Source organism: Chaetodon auriga, chromosome 5 (assembly GCF_051107435.1).
Source record: "Chaetodon auriga isolate fChaAug3 chromosome 5, fChaAug3.hap1, whole genome shotgun sequence".
Lineage (NCBI taxonomy): Eukaryota > Metazoa > Chordata > Actinopteri > Chaetodontiformes > Chaetodontidae > Chaetodon > Chaetodon auriga.
Window position 1 is genome coordinate 7,009,478 of NC_135078.1, and position 19,228 is coordinate 7,028,705.

The 19,228-nt window shown below is 44.1% G+C and overlaps 1 protein-coding gene across 18 annotated transcripts in view; it reads right to left on the bottom strand.

The window, feature by feature from the left end:
• arvcfb (ARVCF delta catenin family member b) overlaps window positions 1–19,228 on the bottom strand; it is a 208,692-nt gene that overhangs the window by 55,707 nt on the left and 133,757 nt on the right. For all 18 annotated transcript variants that reach the window (XM_076731516.1, XM_076731519.1, XM_076731520.1 and 15 more), the window contains 2 exons: window positions 17,059–17,699; window positions 9,687–10,192 (listed from right to left, as the gene is read on the bottom strand). In XM_076731516.1, the coding sequence (XP_076587631.1) occupies window positions 9,687–10,192; window positions 17,059–17,699 (1,147 nt within the window). The remainder of the gene's footprint in view (window positions 1–9,686; window positions 10,193–17,058; window positions 17,700–19,228) is intronic.

Genomic DNA, 19,228 nt, shown 5'->3' on the forward strand with positions numbered 1-19,228 from the left:
TCTGGTGTGGTTGTGCCTGGAGAAAACTGGTTTCCTTCACCAAGACGTTGAAAAAAGCAAAAAGAAACTCATTAGACTAATCCATAGACGGTGTTCTTGTGATATTTTAAGTTTGATGTGGCTCATGATCTTTGTCACAGCAGCCCCTCTCCCTCACATCTCCCTATTACATGTATTATCTAACCAAGTGGAAGCGCTGCACCTCCAGTGCCTCTGTGGTTACTCTGGTGACTAGACGGACTTCCTGTGCGTCACAGACTACCAGACTACCAGCATCTTACTGGGAAGCTATTAGATGTGTAAGCTGAGGTGTGGCTCCGCTTTGGGACGCTTTCACACACAAATCCCAAGAGTGATGTAGGACACTGAACACACACTAACGCCACAAGCCAACTTTATATAATCCTGTGTGCTTAACAGATCTTGTTATTATAAAGTGTTCAGTGCAATGAGGAGATTTACCATTCTGGGCAGTGTGGGTGATCTGCTGTGAACTACTGAATTCTTCTATTCCTTAGAGATCCCAGCAGATCCTTGTATGACCATCAATAACACCACACCCAAAATGTCTGTAAGCCCTAAACACCCAGTGTTCAGTTAATTGCATTGCTGAATGAAGGCTGGTTTAATTTTGTGCTTGATGTGTTTACTGTACATTTCATACGTCTACAAATTAACAATTGATTTTTTATTTTTTTTTATTTGTATAAGCACTTTCTGGTATGAAAAACAAGCATCAACACCTCAACTGGGATGAAAACAAGCTGGTATGTTATTCAAAGATATGGATATTCTCTCATCAGCGTAACTGAAGAAATTACAGCAGTATAATGAACATGTTTCTGTCTTGATTACCTGTGCTTCAACTAACAGGTGCACAGGTGTTCCTGCCTCCAGTTATTGCACATTTAAGTGCTATTGGTTTAAAATAACATACTCTGTAACTTATACCGATAACAAGAAACTTGACAATGGTGCATGACTTATTGAAAAGTTATTTCAGGTAGCAGTCACAGATATCTTTAAACATTGTGAGTGCAAGTATAGCAAAGTATTAGTACATACATACAAACATATTTGCATGCATGCAGAAGCGAGAAAGCCAGTGCTGCTCTATTGAGACTTATGAGTTGATTGTTAATGAATGACCGCACAGTGTGAAATCTAAATGAGCCGAGTTAACAAGATGTCATGTTCAAAAGAGCAACAAAGCTGTTTAAAAAGTGACAGGGGAAGAGAAACGTGTATTTTTGCTTTTATTCTGCTGTTTGCTCCTTTATTTCCATATAATTTGCTTTTTTGTGACTTTTACCGCTAACAAAGTATTGCCTTTAGTCAAACATCTGCTCCTTTCCTGGTGTGTGTTTTCACCACTCTTTTTTCTTTTACAGGGACAATTTGGTCATTTCTGTCAAACCACATGCATGAGAGGATGAGAGGAAGGACCAGCATCCAGGCATGAATAACATTAACAACAAACATGCTCTTGTGGTGAGAGCTCTCTGGTAGGATGACAGCTAGCTAACGCCCATGGCTGCCTGCCAGGCCGACAGCTTGATTACCTCCACTGTTGTGTCATTAGCATCCGTTTTACTTGTGACAGGCAACATTCAACATGCAGTCAACACACGAGGAGCTGAAGGGAGACGAGCAGCGAATAAAGACTAAACTTCTGACTAAAGTGCACGGGAAATATTTAACACTTCAGAGCTAATTCATGAGCTCTGCAGTGTCTCGCACATTTTCTGCTGAGGAGGAGGAAACAAACAGGACATTAATAATCCGCAAAATAAATCCCTCTCATTCATTTGTATGATATCAAGTCTAACATTCAAGATCCTGATGTAAAACCCTTCTTGTACACCCTGCTTTGAGAGTAATGGTCCGTGCTGCCTCTAATTTACATGGCGCACGTTGAGTGTTATTGTTTCCACATCATCATAAAACAGGTTCAACAGCCCGTATCCAAAATGGTCGGAAATGTATTTCTGCATATAAAATGTGAGCTACACCAGTAGGGATCTCTGACTTGTCTTGGCCAGCACATCAAAAAAAAAGCAGTTCGAAGTACTTCAAAGCACAGAGATACCTGCACCTTGATGCAAAAAGTTCCATCCACCCATGCTCAGCCCCCCTCCCTGCCGTGGAATCAGTCAGCTCTATACTGATCACATATGCCAGAGGGGAGGAAAAGGCATGTCGTTGCCATGGCTGTGATCCATCAAGTATGACAGGCATACAGCCCACAGACACAATGTTATTTAAGATGACAGAGTGCTGTGGAAGTGACTATCTCCATTCCATGTCTTGCCATTGTTTCAGACCAGTGACTCTATATGAGCTTTAGTCCATTTGCTGTCTTCTGTCAGCTTGTCAGAGGTGGGTGTGTGAGGCATGTCCTCCTGTCCTGTCTCTGAGGCAGATACCATGCAATTGCGATGTCAAAGGCTTCTTTTACACCTGGACTATTTATCTTACTATGTGGACAGTGCATTTGATCATCATCAATAGATACACTTTAACTAGAGTGATGTTTCAGATCAAGGAGACTGTTGCAGTGAGTTTAGTCTCCGGTCCTTACAGAGAGGAGTGACAGCTGTCAAACATGTGGTCCCTCAAAATAATAAAACTAGAGACAGGGACACAGAACTGCTGGAGAATTGAGAAACTTTCATTTTGCAGGTGAACCACACCTCTAAACTGCTAAACTGAACTAAAGAGAGGATGTGTGGATCCTGTCCAAAGCTTTCTGACACAACTGATCCACAACGACACTTCTCTGTTTGCGGACATCAAGTAGAATGTAGAGCTGTGCCAAATAATGTGAAGCTTCATTCACAACGTTGGCATTCGAATTCTAAATCAATATTCCATAGATCATAAGATTGTGGTGTTTTTGCAACTTCAGCGTAGAGGATTGTGATGTTTATTGCAACTTCAGCTAAATCTGCAGTTTTGAAACACAGCTCCGCTCAGCAGAGCTGCTCCAATCTGCAAATGTGATCCTCTTCGCCTGTCTGTACTGCAGAGACTTCAGGGTTGATAGGCCATGACTCAAGACATGTCACCAATCAGACAGTGCTGTGGGCGGGACTTTGAGTGAGACTACAGGATGGGGACTGCAGTCCGAGCTCTAAATACATACATACAAGTTTACCTACAGGTATTTAAATGTGCGTATGTTAACAAAACTGATGTGTTATATTTGTTAAAGAAAGTTGATTTAAGAAAAAAAAAAAAATTTAATCCGACATTCCATGTAAATATGACAAGTTCCAACCTGAATATGAACAAATATATAAGGAGTGTTGGGTTTTAACGGATTATTTAGCAACATGCAGCGGTGACACCTGGTCTGGGCGAGGTCTGGAGGACAGACTGCTGAAGCTTGGCACAAGTGCTGAGAGTTTGAGGAGCCGGCCAACCTCTAGCAAAAGGGGAGAAATGTGACTCCCAGTAACTTTGAAATTGTCTTACTTAGATGTTGTTTATTCTTAGCTGGCTGGCTAACATTAGCAACATGCAAGCCCACCGCTAGAAATCAGCTGGTTTTGTTCAGCGCTGGAGGTTCCTGATCTCTGCAGCTTCACGGCAAGGATGAGACTCCTGGAGTGCAGCTGTCGCCAGGGTCAAGCTAACGTTACCGATGGTCAGTAAATGCCTCCAAACACAGAAGATGTGACATGTGGGTTTGGAGGATTGAATGTTTACCTAAGTAATGGCACTGCTTCTTCAGTGAGCTCTGTGTGTTGACTTATGTTGATGACGTGACATGGACCACGTCTTGACTGAAGTTGGCCGAAGCTGAATGAAACGACAGCATCATTAAGTCTTTCTGACTATAAAATATCAAGAGTACTGTCACACACTGGACGGTCCCTGAGCATTCATACTCATTAACAGCTTGAATAAACTCCCCATTGACAGCTACTTGTTGGTGAATCTGCCTGCTTGTTCCAAAATGAAAAATGATTTCCTTGGTTTTGTTGGCATAACTGGCCTCACACCAAGCTACAAACTCATCTACCCAAACAAACTCACCTCTTCATCACATAATAGGCTGCTTGTCAGTAATCTGAGCGAGCTTTCTAGCAAGATGAAAAAAATATTTATCTCTGATGTCTGGAAGTGTTTCATATTCATGGGAACTGTGATCAGGTCTGAATAACTGGATGCTAATGTCCCGTGGAAGACGGAGTCAGAAGTTCAAATACTGAATTATGATCTTACTTCGACTGTCACTGTCATGTTGTTCTCTCATAAAGTCAGGATCCCCAGCAGGGCCATAATATAAAATTCCACAACTTCACTGTGACCTTTTAGTCAAGTCAAACTGCTTTCAAGATCTAAAAATGTTATTCCTTTCTGGTTTATTAATGTTGTTTATCTGCTGAGAAATGTTCTAAACAGTCTGGTTGAGCTGGTCGTGAAGGCAACCGTCTAAAGAGCAGCATGTAATGAAATGAATGTGCGAAACTAGTTGTAAAATATCTTGTGATATATTCCTGTAAACAGAACTCATTCAGCTAAAAATATCTGCCAAGAAATATGGATACATACGCTGTGCTTCAATTCCCATAAGTAAGAGAATGATGAGAGGCTCATGAAGGGAATCATTGTGATCTGTTCCATACTGTGGAGCAATAATCACTCACTGTGTTTGGTTTTTCCCATAAACCTGTGATGTGCCTTTGCTTCCTTTGTCTTAAAACCAATCCAGCTGCAAGGCAAGTTGAACGTGTACATTATTACCTGCCTCTTCAATCATTTACTGCAACAGAGAGACAGCTTGGATTTGTCTGAGCATGGCATAACCGAACAATGCTTAGATCAAGCCTGTGTGTGGGTATTTGTCAAAGTGAATGACAAGATGGAGAGCAAAGGAGACAAGTTGTGAGTCTTAACCAAATGTTTCTCTTATTTAATCATTTTCCTTTCCTTTACATGCCCCTCTCCCTGATACCTGCACACCAGAGCTAGAGGGACTGGGACCAGGACTGGGAGTGAGACTGGAGCTGCTAAGGCTAATTAAATTTTCTAGGCACCGCTGGCAGGCATGTTGCTCTTCTAGCAGGTCTATTAACTTAGTTCTGCCCATTACCGTTCTCCTCCTACTCCTCCCTCCTGACCTTCTCCTCCTCACCCCTGATGCCATCCATCACACTCTCAGTGGTGAAGGAGGAGGGAGACACAGTTAAGAAAAAAGGGAGCGGGCATGCGAAAGACATAAGAGGAGGAAGAGGAGGTGGAGGAGGCCTCAGTAAGTGCACTCACTCTGCTGTCTGCTGTGGCACTACGGTAACAGAAATGGAAGATTTATGTTTGTGTGTTTGCGTGTGTGTGTGTGTGTGTGTGTGTGTGTGTGTGTGTGTTTCATCAAATGCTCAAGGGAGCATTTGATGAAATGAGGTGGGAAGAGCTAGGCAATATGTGTAATATGCACACACATACATACACACTAACACACACACATAGACATACAATATATGCCAATGACGAACTCTCATGGATCATGATGGGGGACGTTCGGTATGTTGTAGTCACACATAACTGTACGCGAATACGCTGACCACATTCTGTTGAAACTGTGCTGAGATCAGTGTACTGAGTCAAAGTTGCCAGCCAAAACTGTCAGGTCAAGTTTGAGTCACCTTGAACATGGTGGTTATCATGCAGTTCGTTTGATCGCATACCTCTTAAAAGCTCATTGATCGGTGCTACACTGATCACCTGCAGCACCACATGCACATGTTAGATTAAGTGACAGCAATGAGACTATAACAGAGGTGGAAATCTTAATTCAATTTGATTTGTATTGTCCAGATTGTCCTGATTAGATTCTTATGATTCGATTTAAATACAGTACAGTACAGTAATGGCTGTCCTTCACTGTCCTTCACTGTCCTACAGCTGACTGGTATTTTACTCGTGAACGCTCATCTGCTGCACCTGTTCTGGGAGTTCTTGTGAAATGCAAAATATGACCAACTGCGCGTCTTTTCTTGGCTTCAAATTTAAATGCATTTTCACTTTGACTTGTCATAGCAGGGAAAGCACAGGTGTAATTAATAACACTAACCATGGTGAGGTCCCAGTAAGCGTTTCAATTAGCCATTCAAGCGAGCCTGCATGCAAAATATGAGAGGGCAGGTGATAGGGAGTGAAGGCTTCCAGTCTATAATGATACACACTCCATTTAAAGCTGCACCAAGCAATATTTTCAGATTAACAAGGGAAAAAATGGCTATGTATACTGTGAAAGGGGTCACGCATAGTAACAAACCCACACAGAATTATCACCCGACTCTTGCAGCTCTGCTCAGCTCCACAGAGAATTTTACTGACTTTAGCCTCTTTGTTTGGCTTTATGGCCCACTGACTTTCATCAGGTAGCCTCCAAACTCCAAATGAATTCGCATATTGATCCATAAAGTGTTTGCTGCATGTGTAAATAGGCAACTGTTTGCTAAAACATTAGTCATAACAAATTAATGAGGTAATAATATGACAATATTGTGTTTATGGCTTATTGTGCTGGCCCCAGGTGGGAAAAAAAATCAATTGATGCAGATTTTGGAGAATTCTCATTAAAATGGTCAAATTCACAAACACAGAAAGCGGGTGCAAACTATTGTTTGCTGGTCTGTTTTCATCCTCTGAGGCCCTCAGTGTTAAAACTGAAATGCACTTTGAAAAACATTTAGGTCTTTTAGATCAAATCATCCACAAAATAGAGCTGTATGTATCATGTTAAACTCAGAAAAACAACACAAAGCCTTGGCACAGATGTACAGCACACGTGTGTATCTAGACATCATTTATCTGCTGGCCTAAAGGCCTGCCAACCTCCCCTACATGCATTTTTCATCCAAACAACAAAGGCGCTGGCACCTGTCTGAGTATCAGTCCACCAAACTCATCTCCTGCAGGACAAACAGGAGACAAATCCGCTTAATAAACGACATTTCCAGGGTGGGAGTTGCTGGAGGGCACAAACAGCCCAGAGCCTAGCGGGAGGGAAAATAGAATTACTCTGAACGGTACAAAGTTCTAAAAATATGAACGACTGGTCTGTCCGTCTACTGTGTTGGAAAACAAAACCATTCGGTTCCTTCCACGTCACCCGTTTCCCCCTGCAGAAAACAGAGCGCTCTGTGGTTTTACAGGGACAGCACAAACTCCAACGGCAAACTCTTAAAACACATGGACTAAGAAAAGGGGCCTATATTTAAAACCCATATTTAATTGTAGAAAAACACGGCCAATTTTGGCCACATGGGTTGAGGCTGTAAGCTGAGCTTGCATTGTGACTGGCCTGTTTTTACTGGGGCCAGAGCACTGGTGATGGAAACTAAAGCTGGAGACAGACAGACAGAGAGAGAGAGAGAGAGAGAGAGAGAGAGAGAGAGAGAGAGAGAGAGAGGATGGGGAGAAAAACAGTGAGAGTGTAGATAATGAATGAAGGAGAGAAAAAATTTGATTGAGCGAGGGAGGGTGGATAATGAGTGAGAGAGCGAAAGAGGAGAAAAAATAAAAAAGCCTCCCTCCATTCTGTCCTCCTTGTCTTGTGGTGCAGGGTTATTTTTAGCTACGATGGGGAGCAACACGCTGCTGTAAAGGCAATCATTTCTGCTGCAGCACAGTCATCGCTCACCGCAACATCTCTGTCATAGCAAAGGAAAGCCACACACACACACACACACACACACACACACACACACACACACACATATGCATGCATGCACCCTTCAGTCACATGGCCGATATCACTATCAATACCACCGGACTGAAGCTGTCGATCATCGAAATGCACTTTTTAGCTGAACAGATCTTCACCACATGACATCCAGCTAGGAACTATTGACAGCTGTCAAAACACAGCTTGAACAATTTATCTTCCCTTACTGTAAAATTATCCAAAAAGTAACCACCTTTATGTATTAGGTTACTTTACAAAGGTCAAGTATCGCACTTTAAAGTGGTTCTCATTTTTCACACGTGTGCACTGAAAACAAAAGCCTCTTCTCAGATAGCAAAGAGTGCATACCAGCCAAAGTGTGTCGGGTCAAACCAGTCATGTTGGGGATTAGCTGAGCACACACACACACACACACCCACACACACACACACACACATGCACGCAGGCACACACCCCACTGTATTCCCCAGTTGACATTTAGCAGGTCATGGAAAAGAAACCCTATCATGGCGTTTGAATCAATAGCTGCTCTTAAAGGAATTAAAACATATTTCATTACACAATGCAGCTAATAGCTTTTTCTTCTAAAAATCAATGTTTAAATGCCATCTGCTTTTTATCTGTCTCTCTCTGCTCACAGTGTAATACGGCTCAAGCAATCACACATCACTTGATTTGCTTTAAACTCGGACTCTAACTGCTGTCCTTTCGACCTGTCGTTGAAAGAATATGGTTCTATGAGTGACTCGGCTCATTAGCATGTTAAGTGTAAGAAAAGTCATCTCCAAAACAATTTATTCAAAATGTGTCTTCACTAGAATAAAAAGAATCACAGCTTTGAAAGCATTTTTTATCTCTGCTCACGAGTACATAGGGAGTTACACAATCAAATGCTTGTTCAGCAAGTACTGTATCTTTCCATATGGAAAGCCTGCGGCACAAACTTATCAAATAATTTAAGTGGTCTAAGATGTGCAAACAGCACATTGTGAATCCTGCTGCAAAAATTCTGCTTCTTAACATAGTATGACTCAGCCCTGCATTACTATGCAGAGTATGGGATTATGACAGCCAACTCAGTATATTCCTGGAATGGATATATAAGTGATGAGAAGAATACAGCCAGTGATTGGAAAGGACTGGCATACTAAGGTGCTATCATATCAGCTTAAAAGGCTTCAAAGAAGCACTTTCATACTTACTGTACGTGCAAGAGAGTTGAGACTAATTAGGCAGACAGAAAAAGGAATCCTACACTATGTGGAGAAGACAGCCAACAGGCTTGGCTGCAACAGTGCTATGCAGGTGGTTTTTGCATAATACAAGAATCCTTTACCGATGGCACACATTGTAAATTATGTCTTATTTGTGAAATGCAATCAGACATATCCATAGCACTTATTTCAAATAATTTCACCCACATGACAAATCTTTTTTAGCAGTTTGATGGAAAATATGTATGTGAGACTTCATAAAATGCTGTGATTGGCGTTAGAACTGAGGGATGTGGTGAAGCCGAAAAATAGCAGGACAGTTTTCTGATACTGATACATCATGATATGGAAAAAGAAGGCAAAATTCTACACAGAAATATTTAAATGCCATGACAGTAAACTATCGTGTGAAAAACAAGAGCATGATATGATCATATCGTCACGACACAATTCAAAGACAATAAACAATAATTATTGCCCAACTATGTTTTTAATGCAGCATCTACTGCATAACTGAATCTCTCAACATACAGCTCGTTTCTCCTACATTCAGAAAATGTTTTTAAGTGGTGACGGGGGAGGTGGCTGAACAAGTAGTCAGACAACAATCATCTGCCTGGATTGTTTGCCATACTGCCATATTGATTCAAAGTTTAATAAGGGTAACGCTACAGTATCTATTTTCATTTTGGTAGACTGTCCTGCTTGAACCTCATCATAATACTCTGAGCATCTATTGTTTTTGTGTTTAATATTGAAATGTTTATTCTTACCGGTGATGAGCTCTCGAACCTCCATGTCGTTGGTCTTCCTCAGCAGGCGGACGAGGGCCGGGATGCCGTCACAGTTCTTGATGGCCACCTTGTTGTCATTGTCCTTGCCGTAGGAGATGTTGCGCAGGGCACCACAAGCTTTGCGGTGGACTTCAGATTTGGGGTGGTCCAGAAGCCCCACCAGAACAGGAATCCCCTTCAGCTGACGCACATCCTTCTTGATCTTGTCATTTTCATAGCACAGGTGCTGCAGGTAGGCAGCGGCATTAGACTTGACCGGGTCAATGGGGTGGCCCAGCATGGCGATGACCTCGGGTAGGTCTGGGTCACGCCAGCGCGGGTCCTTGCGAATGCTGTCGATGGATGGTGAGCGTCGGCCGCCCATGCGGTCCAGACTGGCCATGCTGCCCCTCTCTGGCTGGGCCAGTGGTGCTGAATACATGCCATGGATATAAGGGTGGCGCTCATCGATCAACTCTGCCTCAATGGGGTCATCTGGGTAGCCTCTGGAAGCCGAGAGAAGAGAGGACGGTGAGGACAAGGGAGATGGACGAGGTAAATGGAGGGTGACTCAGACAGATTTGTCTGAGAGAAGAATTAGGCAGCTGGGGGAAATACTTTGAGAGAAGTCAACTGAGGTGAGAGCCACTGACTAATGAGGGAAAGCAGAGGACAGGGTGAGTGAGAGGTGAAAAGATGTGGGCGATGGAGGGGAAAAAGGAGGGAGTGTTGGACAGAGAGTGAAGGGGATACATGGTGATCTGTGGCTTGGATCTGTTATTAACAGGTCTGTCAGTGGCAATTCCCTGCAATAAGAGTGATACGGTGAGCAACACTCCACTTATTATTCGTCCCTGTCAGGTGGCAGCAGCAAACATGTCAGACTTCAACAAACATAAAGTCTTAGAGAGAGTGATTGAGAGACAGGAAACGATTGCACAAAGAGAAAGCAGGCAGTTCTCAAAGAAACAGAGACAAAGGCAGCACCAAAGAAAGAGCTTTGAAAGAAACTCCTGTGAAGTTTCTTTTTTTATTTTTTCAAGAAGCCACCATATACAGTGTAGAAGAGATTTGATGTGTTTTCCCCAGGGAACAGAGAAAAGAGCTGTGCTGTCCCCCCAGGGAAGACTATGAGCCCCTATGATGCCCCCGGGGCTCCCTTTGCTCACAGTGCCAAACACTAGCATGCAGTTGGTAAAATGTTAATGACCATCTCTCTGGGACTTCTCTGCTAGCATTAGCCTCATTAGCATTACTACCGTTAGGGCTCTACTACATTGAGCTCTACTCATTTTCAGTGACGGAAATAAGTGCCGTCCTCTGGGGGGAGGATGAGGGGAGTTGCTCTGCTCGGCGCTCGTAAGGGGGTTCCCTTCAATGAATCTCTATTACCCAAGCCTCTCAGAGTCTATGATCTACACTCTCTTCTCTCGGGTTCCTTACTCCAAACGCAGACTCATCAATTCTCTATCTGAACACGGGAGAAAATATAGGCGCTGAACCCCAGCGACGGATCATTTGTTGCTGGAGTGCATGCTACTTATTTTACTTAAGACTCTTTAATCATCGGAACAATTTATCACTTGTAGGGCCAACTCTGAGGATTGAGTCTGGGGAGTCACATTTTACACTGACAGAAAAGTTGCAAAGACAGTTTTCTGAAACTTGTTTAACAACAGTTCTTCTCTCTGAACACGTAGTGAGTTGTCTAAAACGATGGGAGACTATTTGGTAGGAAAAGTTATGACATAGGAAGAGGAATTTAATTAGGGTTGTGTACTTATGCGCAGCCTTTATCATCCCCCTACCCACCCCACAGCTTGAGACTTGTTTATCCTCGTTAAATAATCCAGCTGGCCTCCTCTCACCATCTTTGATGTATGGTGGTTGGTGGTGCAACAAAATGGCGACTAACGCTGGTGGTTGGCAGGGAATTCCAGACCGAGCTCTAATTTTAATGAGTTTTATGTTAATTATGTGTTTTTTACAGTTCTTCCCAGGCATGCTGGGGAAGGTGGAGGGGGGTGGTGGCTCCCCATGCCATCTCGCCTCAGCTCTGGTATATTCCTCTGTTGATTATTCTTTTACAGAAGCCTCGCAGTAACATATTGGCTTTTACGGCACGGCTTTGTGTATTTTACTGCCAGCAAAATCAATACAAGATGAACTGGGAGAAAAACTCCCACCCGAACAATGTAACAAGATACTGAATCCCCAATACAGATGGATGCAGAGAGGATTAATAGAGATGGAGTGAGACACCGTCACCACAGTCGAGAGCAGCTCTGGGTCCGAACGCTGTGAGCGACGTGCACCAAGTTTGAAGAACCACAGTGTTGAATGTTTGAGTCAAACATTGCGAGACAGGCTTTGGGTGTCATGGGTACATGTCACGAACAGCTGTGACTCTGGAGATCTAATGTCTTCTCAAACGCGAGACCAAAAAAGAGACAACACTGACTAACCTAAACTGGAATGGATCCGATGTATCCTCGCTGTTTACTCTTGCTTTAAAAGAAGCCTTTCCAGCTTGTGGAACATGCTGTATAGCCACAAACCTCTATAGGCAGCCTGTACCCATAATATGGAAGGAGGGGCCAATGAAGAGCCTGATTACAGCCCATCATTCGGAGAACGACTACAGCACCGAGGTTTGGCACACACACTGAGCTTCATGACAGACTGCATGGAAATAGAGGGAAATTTGCGAGAACGCATACACGTGCTGGCGGTTACTAAATGCTTCCTTGCGCACACCGAGATCTAAACACACACTCGCACAGTCGGAGGAATCACCCAGCTTTCGATTGCTGTGGGATATTGGACATGACAAGGCAACAGGAGGCAGGAATAACCCTTCTGAAGAAAGCGTAGCACACACTCTCAGCGCCATCACCGTCACACAGACCTGCATACATAAACAGCACCTCTTTCATGCACGGTATCTCTTTCTCTCTTTGGCTTTCCCTCTCATTATCTGTCACACTGTGTTTCTTGCACACTTTCTCTCTCACACACACACACACACACACACACACTTCAACACACAGATGAGATGTACAGTTGAGCAGATCGTGGCTCATTTAGATCTGGGCCGATGCAGCGGGGCTTTGGTAAAGCAGGCATCGTGAGTCTGAGTGATGGGAATGTCAGGATTTGCATTTAAATTGCCGCCATTGTGTGTATAGGGAGGGGTATATTCATAGGATGTGAAAGGGCTCTCCTCCGCAAGACGCGATGCTCCGAGCATGATTACAGCAGATCACTCTCCTCATGTTAATCGAGGTGCTAAATGTCCGAGCTATTTCTGTGCATCTGTGTGCTCGTCGGCGGATGTGTGCTTGTTTTTCTTCTGAGACACAAAGAATGAAAGACATGCATTGATCTACAGGAGATGCAGATGTATGCATGTCATCCAAACTTCAGCATATACTCGCTATTCTTGCTTTCCTTCATCTTCTGTCAATTACTTTCATCATCCTTCAATGGTGGCCGTGCCTGACCCTCTTCTTCGGCAGGCCCATAAAAGGAGATGAACTGGAAAGGATTAGACACTCGCAAGAAGATGTTTGCATCTCATGTGTACACACAGCATCTCTGCAGCGTTTATGAGTGACTGTCCCTGCCAAGCCGATTGCTCATTTTGAATTATGGGCAATAATTGTTTTATGATGCACTAGAGTCTTTGCGGGACAGAGGGGAGAAAAAAAATGCAGCAAAGCTGGAGTTTATGTCTTGCCACTTAATAATTCTGATACCATTATCCACCGTCCCCACTGCTTGTTTTCATTCAATTAAAGGAGTGACATCGCTCAGAAGTTTCTTCTATAATTAAGGAGATGCTTCTGAGAAAGCTCAAACATGACAGAGGGGCAGTGTGATATTAAATGGAATATTTAACTCTCAGTGAAAGCCTCTTGACAGGATTGAGGGGGAGGGGGATCACTTCCAAAGATCTTTCCCTACAGACACGACTGGACTGGAATGAGACACCCCCCGTCAATTAAGGGAGTATGTGTGTCCAAGTGAGTGTGCATGTGCGTGCTTATATGTCTATATGTGTGTGTGAGAGAGAGAGATGACCCCTGGCTGCAGGTGGGCAGGTGCAGCAGAGCGGGTCACCCAAGGAGAGATGAGCCATTAGAGATTGGCTTAAAGACGCCCCTGTAGTCTGGCAGGGTTCAAAAGCAGCTATTAATCACACTGGCAAGAGGACACACACATACACACACACACACAGAAAGGTGCTCCTGTACACATACACTGTCACACACACATACACACACACACACACACACACACACACACACACACACACACAGGATGGGTTGGGGTGGGGGAAAAATGAGTAGGATGCACTCACATCCAGACAGTGGGAGGGCAGGAGAGCGAGAGAGAGGAGACAGACACGTTCATTATCTGCAAACCCTGAGCAGCGATAAAGGAAAAGAGATGCCCTTTCTACGAGGCTGCTTATTTCTGCTGCTTTTGAGCAAGGCACTGACATACTGTGAAGTTAAATAATAACCTTTTTTTGATGTAAGATTTCTCAAAGCAAAGGTCCAAAGTGCTTTTATGCCCAGAAGAATCTAAACTGATTAACATCAGGTGAAAAATATCCAGGAATGCAGATAAAATAAGTTAATCAAGTGAAAAAACAGAGCTGTCAACATCATATCAGAAGTCAGAATGTTTTTTTTTTCTTTTAGCAAATTCTGCTACCTTCACATCATAGTTTACACAGGAAGGAACATACAGCACCTTTGTAATGACTGCTGCCTTAGGTTTTTGTTTTGTTTTTTTTGCCCATTGTGCCTCTCTATCCTTATCTTCAGCCACATTCCCAGGCCCATGCATCTCTATTAAGCTTTATTGCCATTCTCCACCTGTCCACCAGATGCCCTCGGACTTTCCCATCAATCCTGGTCACCTGACTCCCACATCCACCTGCTCTCCTGTGTCTCATTCTCCAATCCCCCTGTCAGTATATGAACGAGCCCCTGTCCTCCAGTCAGCTCTCAGATCGTCAGCGTTGCTTCATGCGTTTGCTTTCCAGCCTCCTCAACCCGAACCCTGAACCCAGACTTATTAATACTGCCTGTACGCCTTTGCGTCATCACTTAATTAGTAACATCTCTTAACTGCTGTTGTCTGCCTCATTTCCTTGCTGCCTTGAACACACCCCGTGACATCTTTGCTGGTAACACAGCTAATGACACCCAGCAGCACCCTGATATACTATCACCTCCATGACCCCTCACCTCCAGTTATTTGCAGTAATCTATTATAGACAGGAGATAAAGGAAAAACCGGAGTGAGTGGAGACACAGATGCTTCTATATAGGGGTACTGCATGATTTGATTAGAGCTACGTATGTTAGCATGAAAGTCCAAAAGTGTGGACCGCTCACACATCCAGGAGATGATACATTATCATTCGCATCACATGATGGACTCCAGGGCGGTGACAAAATGAGTGCTCGCTGCTGTTGTAAGAAGCCGTTTTAGCACTAAACATCTTCATTTTTGGTGGAGCATTATTGAGAATGATAAGCTGTAATTAAACTGCTTTAATTCCCAGATTCATTACAGCACTTTGGAGTCGCCGCTCGCTTCTTGGAAGAATGCTAATCGCAGTGTGAGTGCACAGGGGAGCCTGGGCACTCTGGGACGGCTGACTGTCACGTTTCCTGAGAGAGAAAAAAAAAACGCTTATAGTACACTGATGTTTTGGTATTTTGACATCAGCTGATGTGAGTGCAGGAGAAACGAAGGAAAGACGACAGAGGGATATATCTGGGATGTATTTTCTGCTGCAATTAGCCAGGCAGCAGTCAGTCAAGAGTGGCTTCAAACGTGTGTGTTTGTGTTTGGGCATTCATGTTAGCAGCTGTCAGTGTGTGTGAATGTGTGTGTGTGTGTGTGTGTGTGTGTGTGTGTGTGTGTGTGTGATGGGGTGTATGTGGCTGTTGGGGCTGTGTTGTGACACATGTAAGGCAGGCTACAAATTGCCTGTCACAGCAAACGCCTCTCACTAGGCGGATGGGGGAGTGACTCATTTTCTGAAGATGTGGATTTTTATTGAGAGTGTGTATGTGTGTGTGTGTGTGTGTGTGTGTGTGTGTGTGTGTGTGTGTGTGTGAAAGAGAGAGAGAGAGAGATACTGTGCTGTAACTGTCATAGTGAAGTCAAAAGTGTGTAGAGACAGAGTCTGATTAGGCATCTGCTCATTCGTGCCTCGTGCACATTGATGTTGAGACCTTCAAATCAAGCTAGTTGCGAATGCATGAGCGTGTTTGTGTGTATATAAGCTTAATTAAGAAGAGTCCAAAGGCAAAACTTATGCACTGTCAAGGAGCTGGGAAACCTAGATGCAGCGTCACCCCTGACACACACAGAGCTAACATAACACAATCTTACCTGTCTTGTTCTTTCTGCCTCTCAACCACTTTGGCTCTTGTTCCTTTAGATTTGCCTTTGGGCCCAAACACTTTGCCTTCACATTGAAGGAAGAGCGCAGAGAACTTAAAAATATCCCTCTGCTACAGAGCATTGCTCGAAAAGAAGTCCTTAAAACGCACTTCCCTCCAACAACTTCCAACCCCTGCTTCAATTTACTTGAGGGTGGACATTTTTTCTGGGCCTCCCTTTGGGTGGCAATGAAATGATTGGAAGCTATTAGGACACAAGAGTCCACTTTGGGACTTATTGTTGGAGGCTGACAGGCATTTTTTCTCAGCCTGCTGGAGCCAGGGGTTAGACTCATCTCAACACAGGTTGGAAAAAAGGAAAGGCTTAGCGAGATAACTGACAAAAGCCCTCCGTCCTCTCTCACTCTCCCTCCATCCCCTCTATCCTCCCCTCCCTCTCAAATCATTCCCGCCTCTTTACCTCTGATGCAAACACCATCCATTTGAAGGAAAATGGCAATCAAAGACTTGTTTTTCCTCGCTTCCTTTCTCAAGCAAGTTGCTCAAGGAGAGGAGACATCTGTTTACTTGCGCACGGTGTAATGTAGTCTTTTTTATGGCAAGAACAAGACAAGGATTCTTTATTCCCTCTCATCTTAACATGCCTGATCTCCTCTCATGTCAAAGCAAAGTCTGCGCTCATGCATATGAACAAGAACTCACTGTCCAACATAAAAAGAATACCATGTATACTGTATGAACTTGCACACCTTCATGAACCCATTATCTCCTGCAGGATTCGGTTGGATGAATCCTTCAGCACAATCTGTCAGGTTTTTAAGTATTAACGCCAGGTGCTGATGTATAAAAACAACTGTTGTGCAGATTTGTCTGTGTAAGATGATGTGTTCCTGCTGAAGAGCAAACTTCTACTCTCTGAACTTTTTTGCATTTATCCTCACCTGACTCGAGGCCCATCACGAAGAGGTTCCCGGTGGGTGCGACCCCGGTTGGCCCCCTGCAGGGTGCGTCGATTGGCAGTGGAGTAGTCAGGCTCCAGCTCGTATGGTTCCTCCTCTTCAGGGCCCAAGCTGCGACGATCATCCTCCAGGCCATATGGCTCGGGCTGGAAACGCTCTGGCTGTGAGCGGTTCAGATCTACAGTGCTGCTACCCATAGGCACCTGGGGCTGGGCGACATGGCCATAGTCATCCTTACGAATAGGCAGCGTGTAGCTGTTCTCCGGTCGGTAGCTGTTGGGCAGGTAGGGGTAGCGTGGCGGCCGGAAGTTGACGCCACGTGACAGGCTGCCATAGTTGTCTGTCAAGTCGGCATAGCCATCGTGCAGGCCATAGTGGCGAACATACTGGCTCTCAGGTGTTTCGCCATACGAATCGTTGTAGGAGTTGTTGTAGGAGCGCGTCAGGGTGGAGGTAGCTTGAGGGGTGATGAAGCGGTCACCTCCATTCTTCATGTAGCGCCGGTCAATGGAGTCGGTGTAGCTGCCCAGTGGGGATGAGCCCTCAGGCAGGGGCAAGCCATCGGGGCCCACGGGCACCTGACGCACTGTCCGTGTGGTCACCGTCTTCACCATCTTAGTCACCTGTAGAGGGAAACAGGAGAACACGTGGATATATCACATTCAGGCTATACATACACAGGAAACCATGCTGTCCAATAAAAAGGTTTTTGCTTCTTAGTGGTCTGATTAGACACTGCGGCAGTGAAAGAGGCAAACAAAAAAACAGGATCAATGAGAAAAATAAATCTTTGATTCTTGGTATCCAGATTAAAACATGCAGTTCAACCTTAAAGCTGAGGAAAACTCATCCATTTGGGTTAATTCAATCAAACTTTGAGGTTAGGTCTACTCAACTGTTCAACCCTGGGGAGTGTTGATGATGCTGATGCTGAAGTTGCTTGGGATTAATTCTCTGATCATAAATCAAAATTTTTAAATTCTACAAACAATACAGTTTACTGGCACAGTTACAGTATACTGGCTGCACTCAGGGAGGCACCTCCGTAGTGGAGGCTGATACTAACTGACCAATATCCAACTGTCATGCCCGCATCACCAAGTGGTGACTCCACAACATCATAATTTATGTTGCTGAAGGACCATCGTTACAACTGTCCAGAAAACAGAAAAGTCTCCATGAGCACTTTCACCTGGGAGACCAGCGTTAATTCATTATACATAAATTATGATATTGTGGGATTAACACCAACACAGTGATATCACATCATGCCACTGACTGGTGTTACCTTAAATTACAAAGTGGAAAAAGTCAGCACACATGCTATAATAATCTGTTACCTGACAAACACTATCAGCCAAATCTAAACCCCAAATGCTGCAGAGTACACTTGGTAGAATGAATCTCCTGGACTGTGCTGTAACAGAGCCATCTTTAAGTGTTACAGCTCCACTGGACCTTGAATCCTGTCTGTCCCCCAGGGGAGCAGGGTAGCATCACACTGTAGCTGGAAGACCTGCATGTATCTATCTCTCACGCTCACTTCATCCTATAGCTAAATAACTCTACTTCCTCTGCTGTCTCTGAGGCTGTCTGACAGGAGAATTACAGACAGCAACCACCACCACCACCACCCCCCCCCCCCCCCTTCCTTGGGCTCTCCGCCCATACAGAAACCAATTTGCTGCCCAGTGAATTCTGCTGTGGCTGATAATTGGCTATTTTGTCCATGGCTATAAATTCATCTTCAAAATTAATGAGGTTGATGAAAATTAATCGTCATCTGCAGGGGTGCAGCTCTGATGCAATTCATGTTGTGCCTGACAAGGTGTTGCAGAGAGGTTGATTCCCACTTGATGAGCGTGGACTGCCAATCTGAATTTCTTGGGGAAAACAAAATGCTCCACTCATTCCCACCTCTGATGGGTTTAATTTTGACACCAGCCCTCTTAATTGTAATATGCTTGCCTTATTTTCCCATCAATGCGATAATTTAGATTTTAATCAGGAGCGGGCAAAGGCATGTAACAATATCAAGAAAGCACAACGAAGCATTAACCCTCGCTGCAGAGGAGGGTGCCAAGAGCATAAGCACAAACATCAAATCGGCTGTTGAACACGGCATCCTCATTAACTTGTCTGAAACAAATAA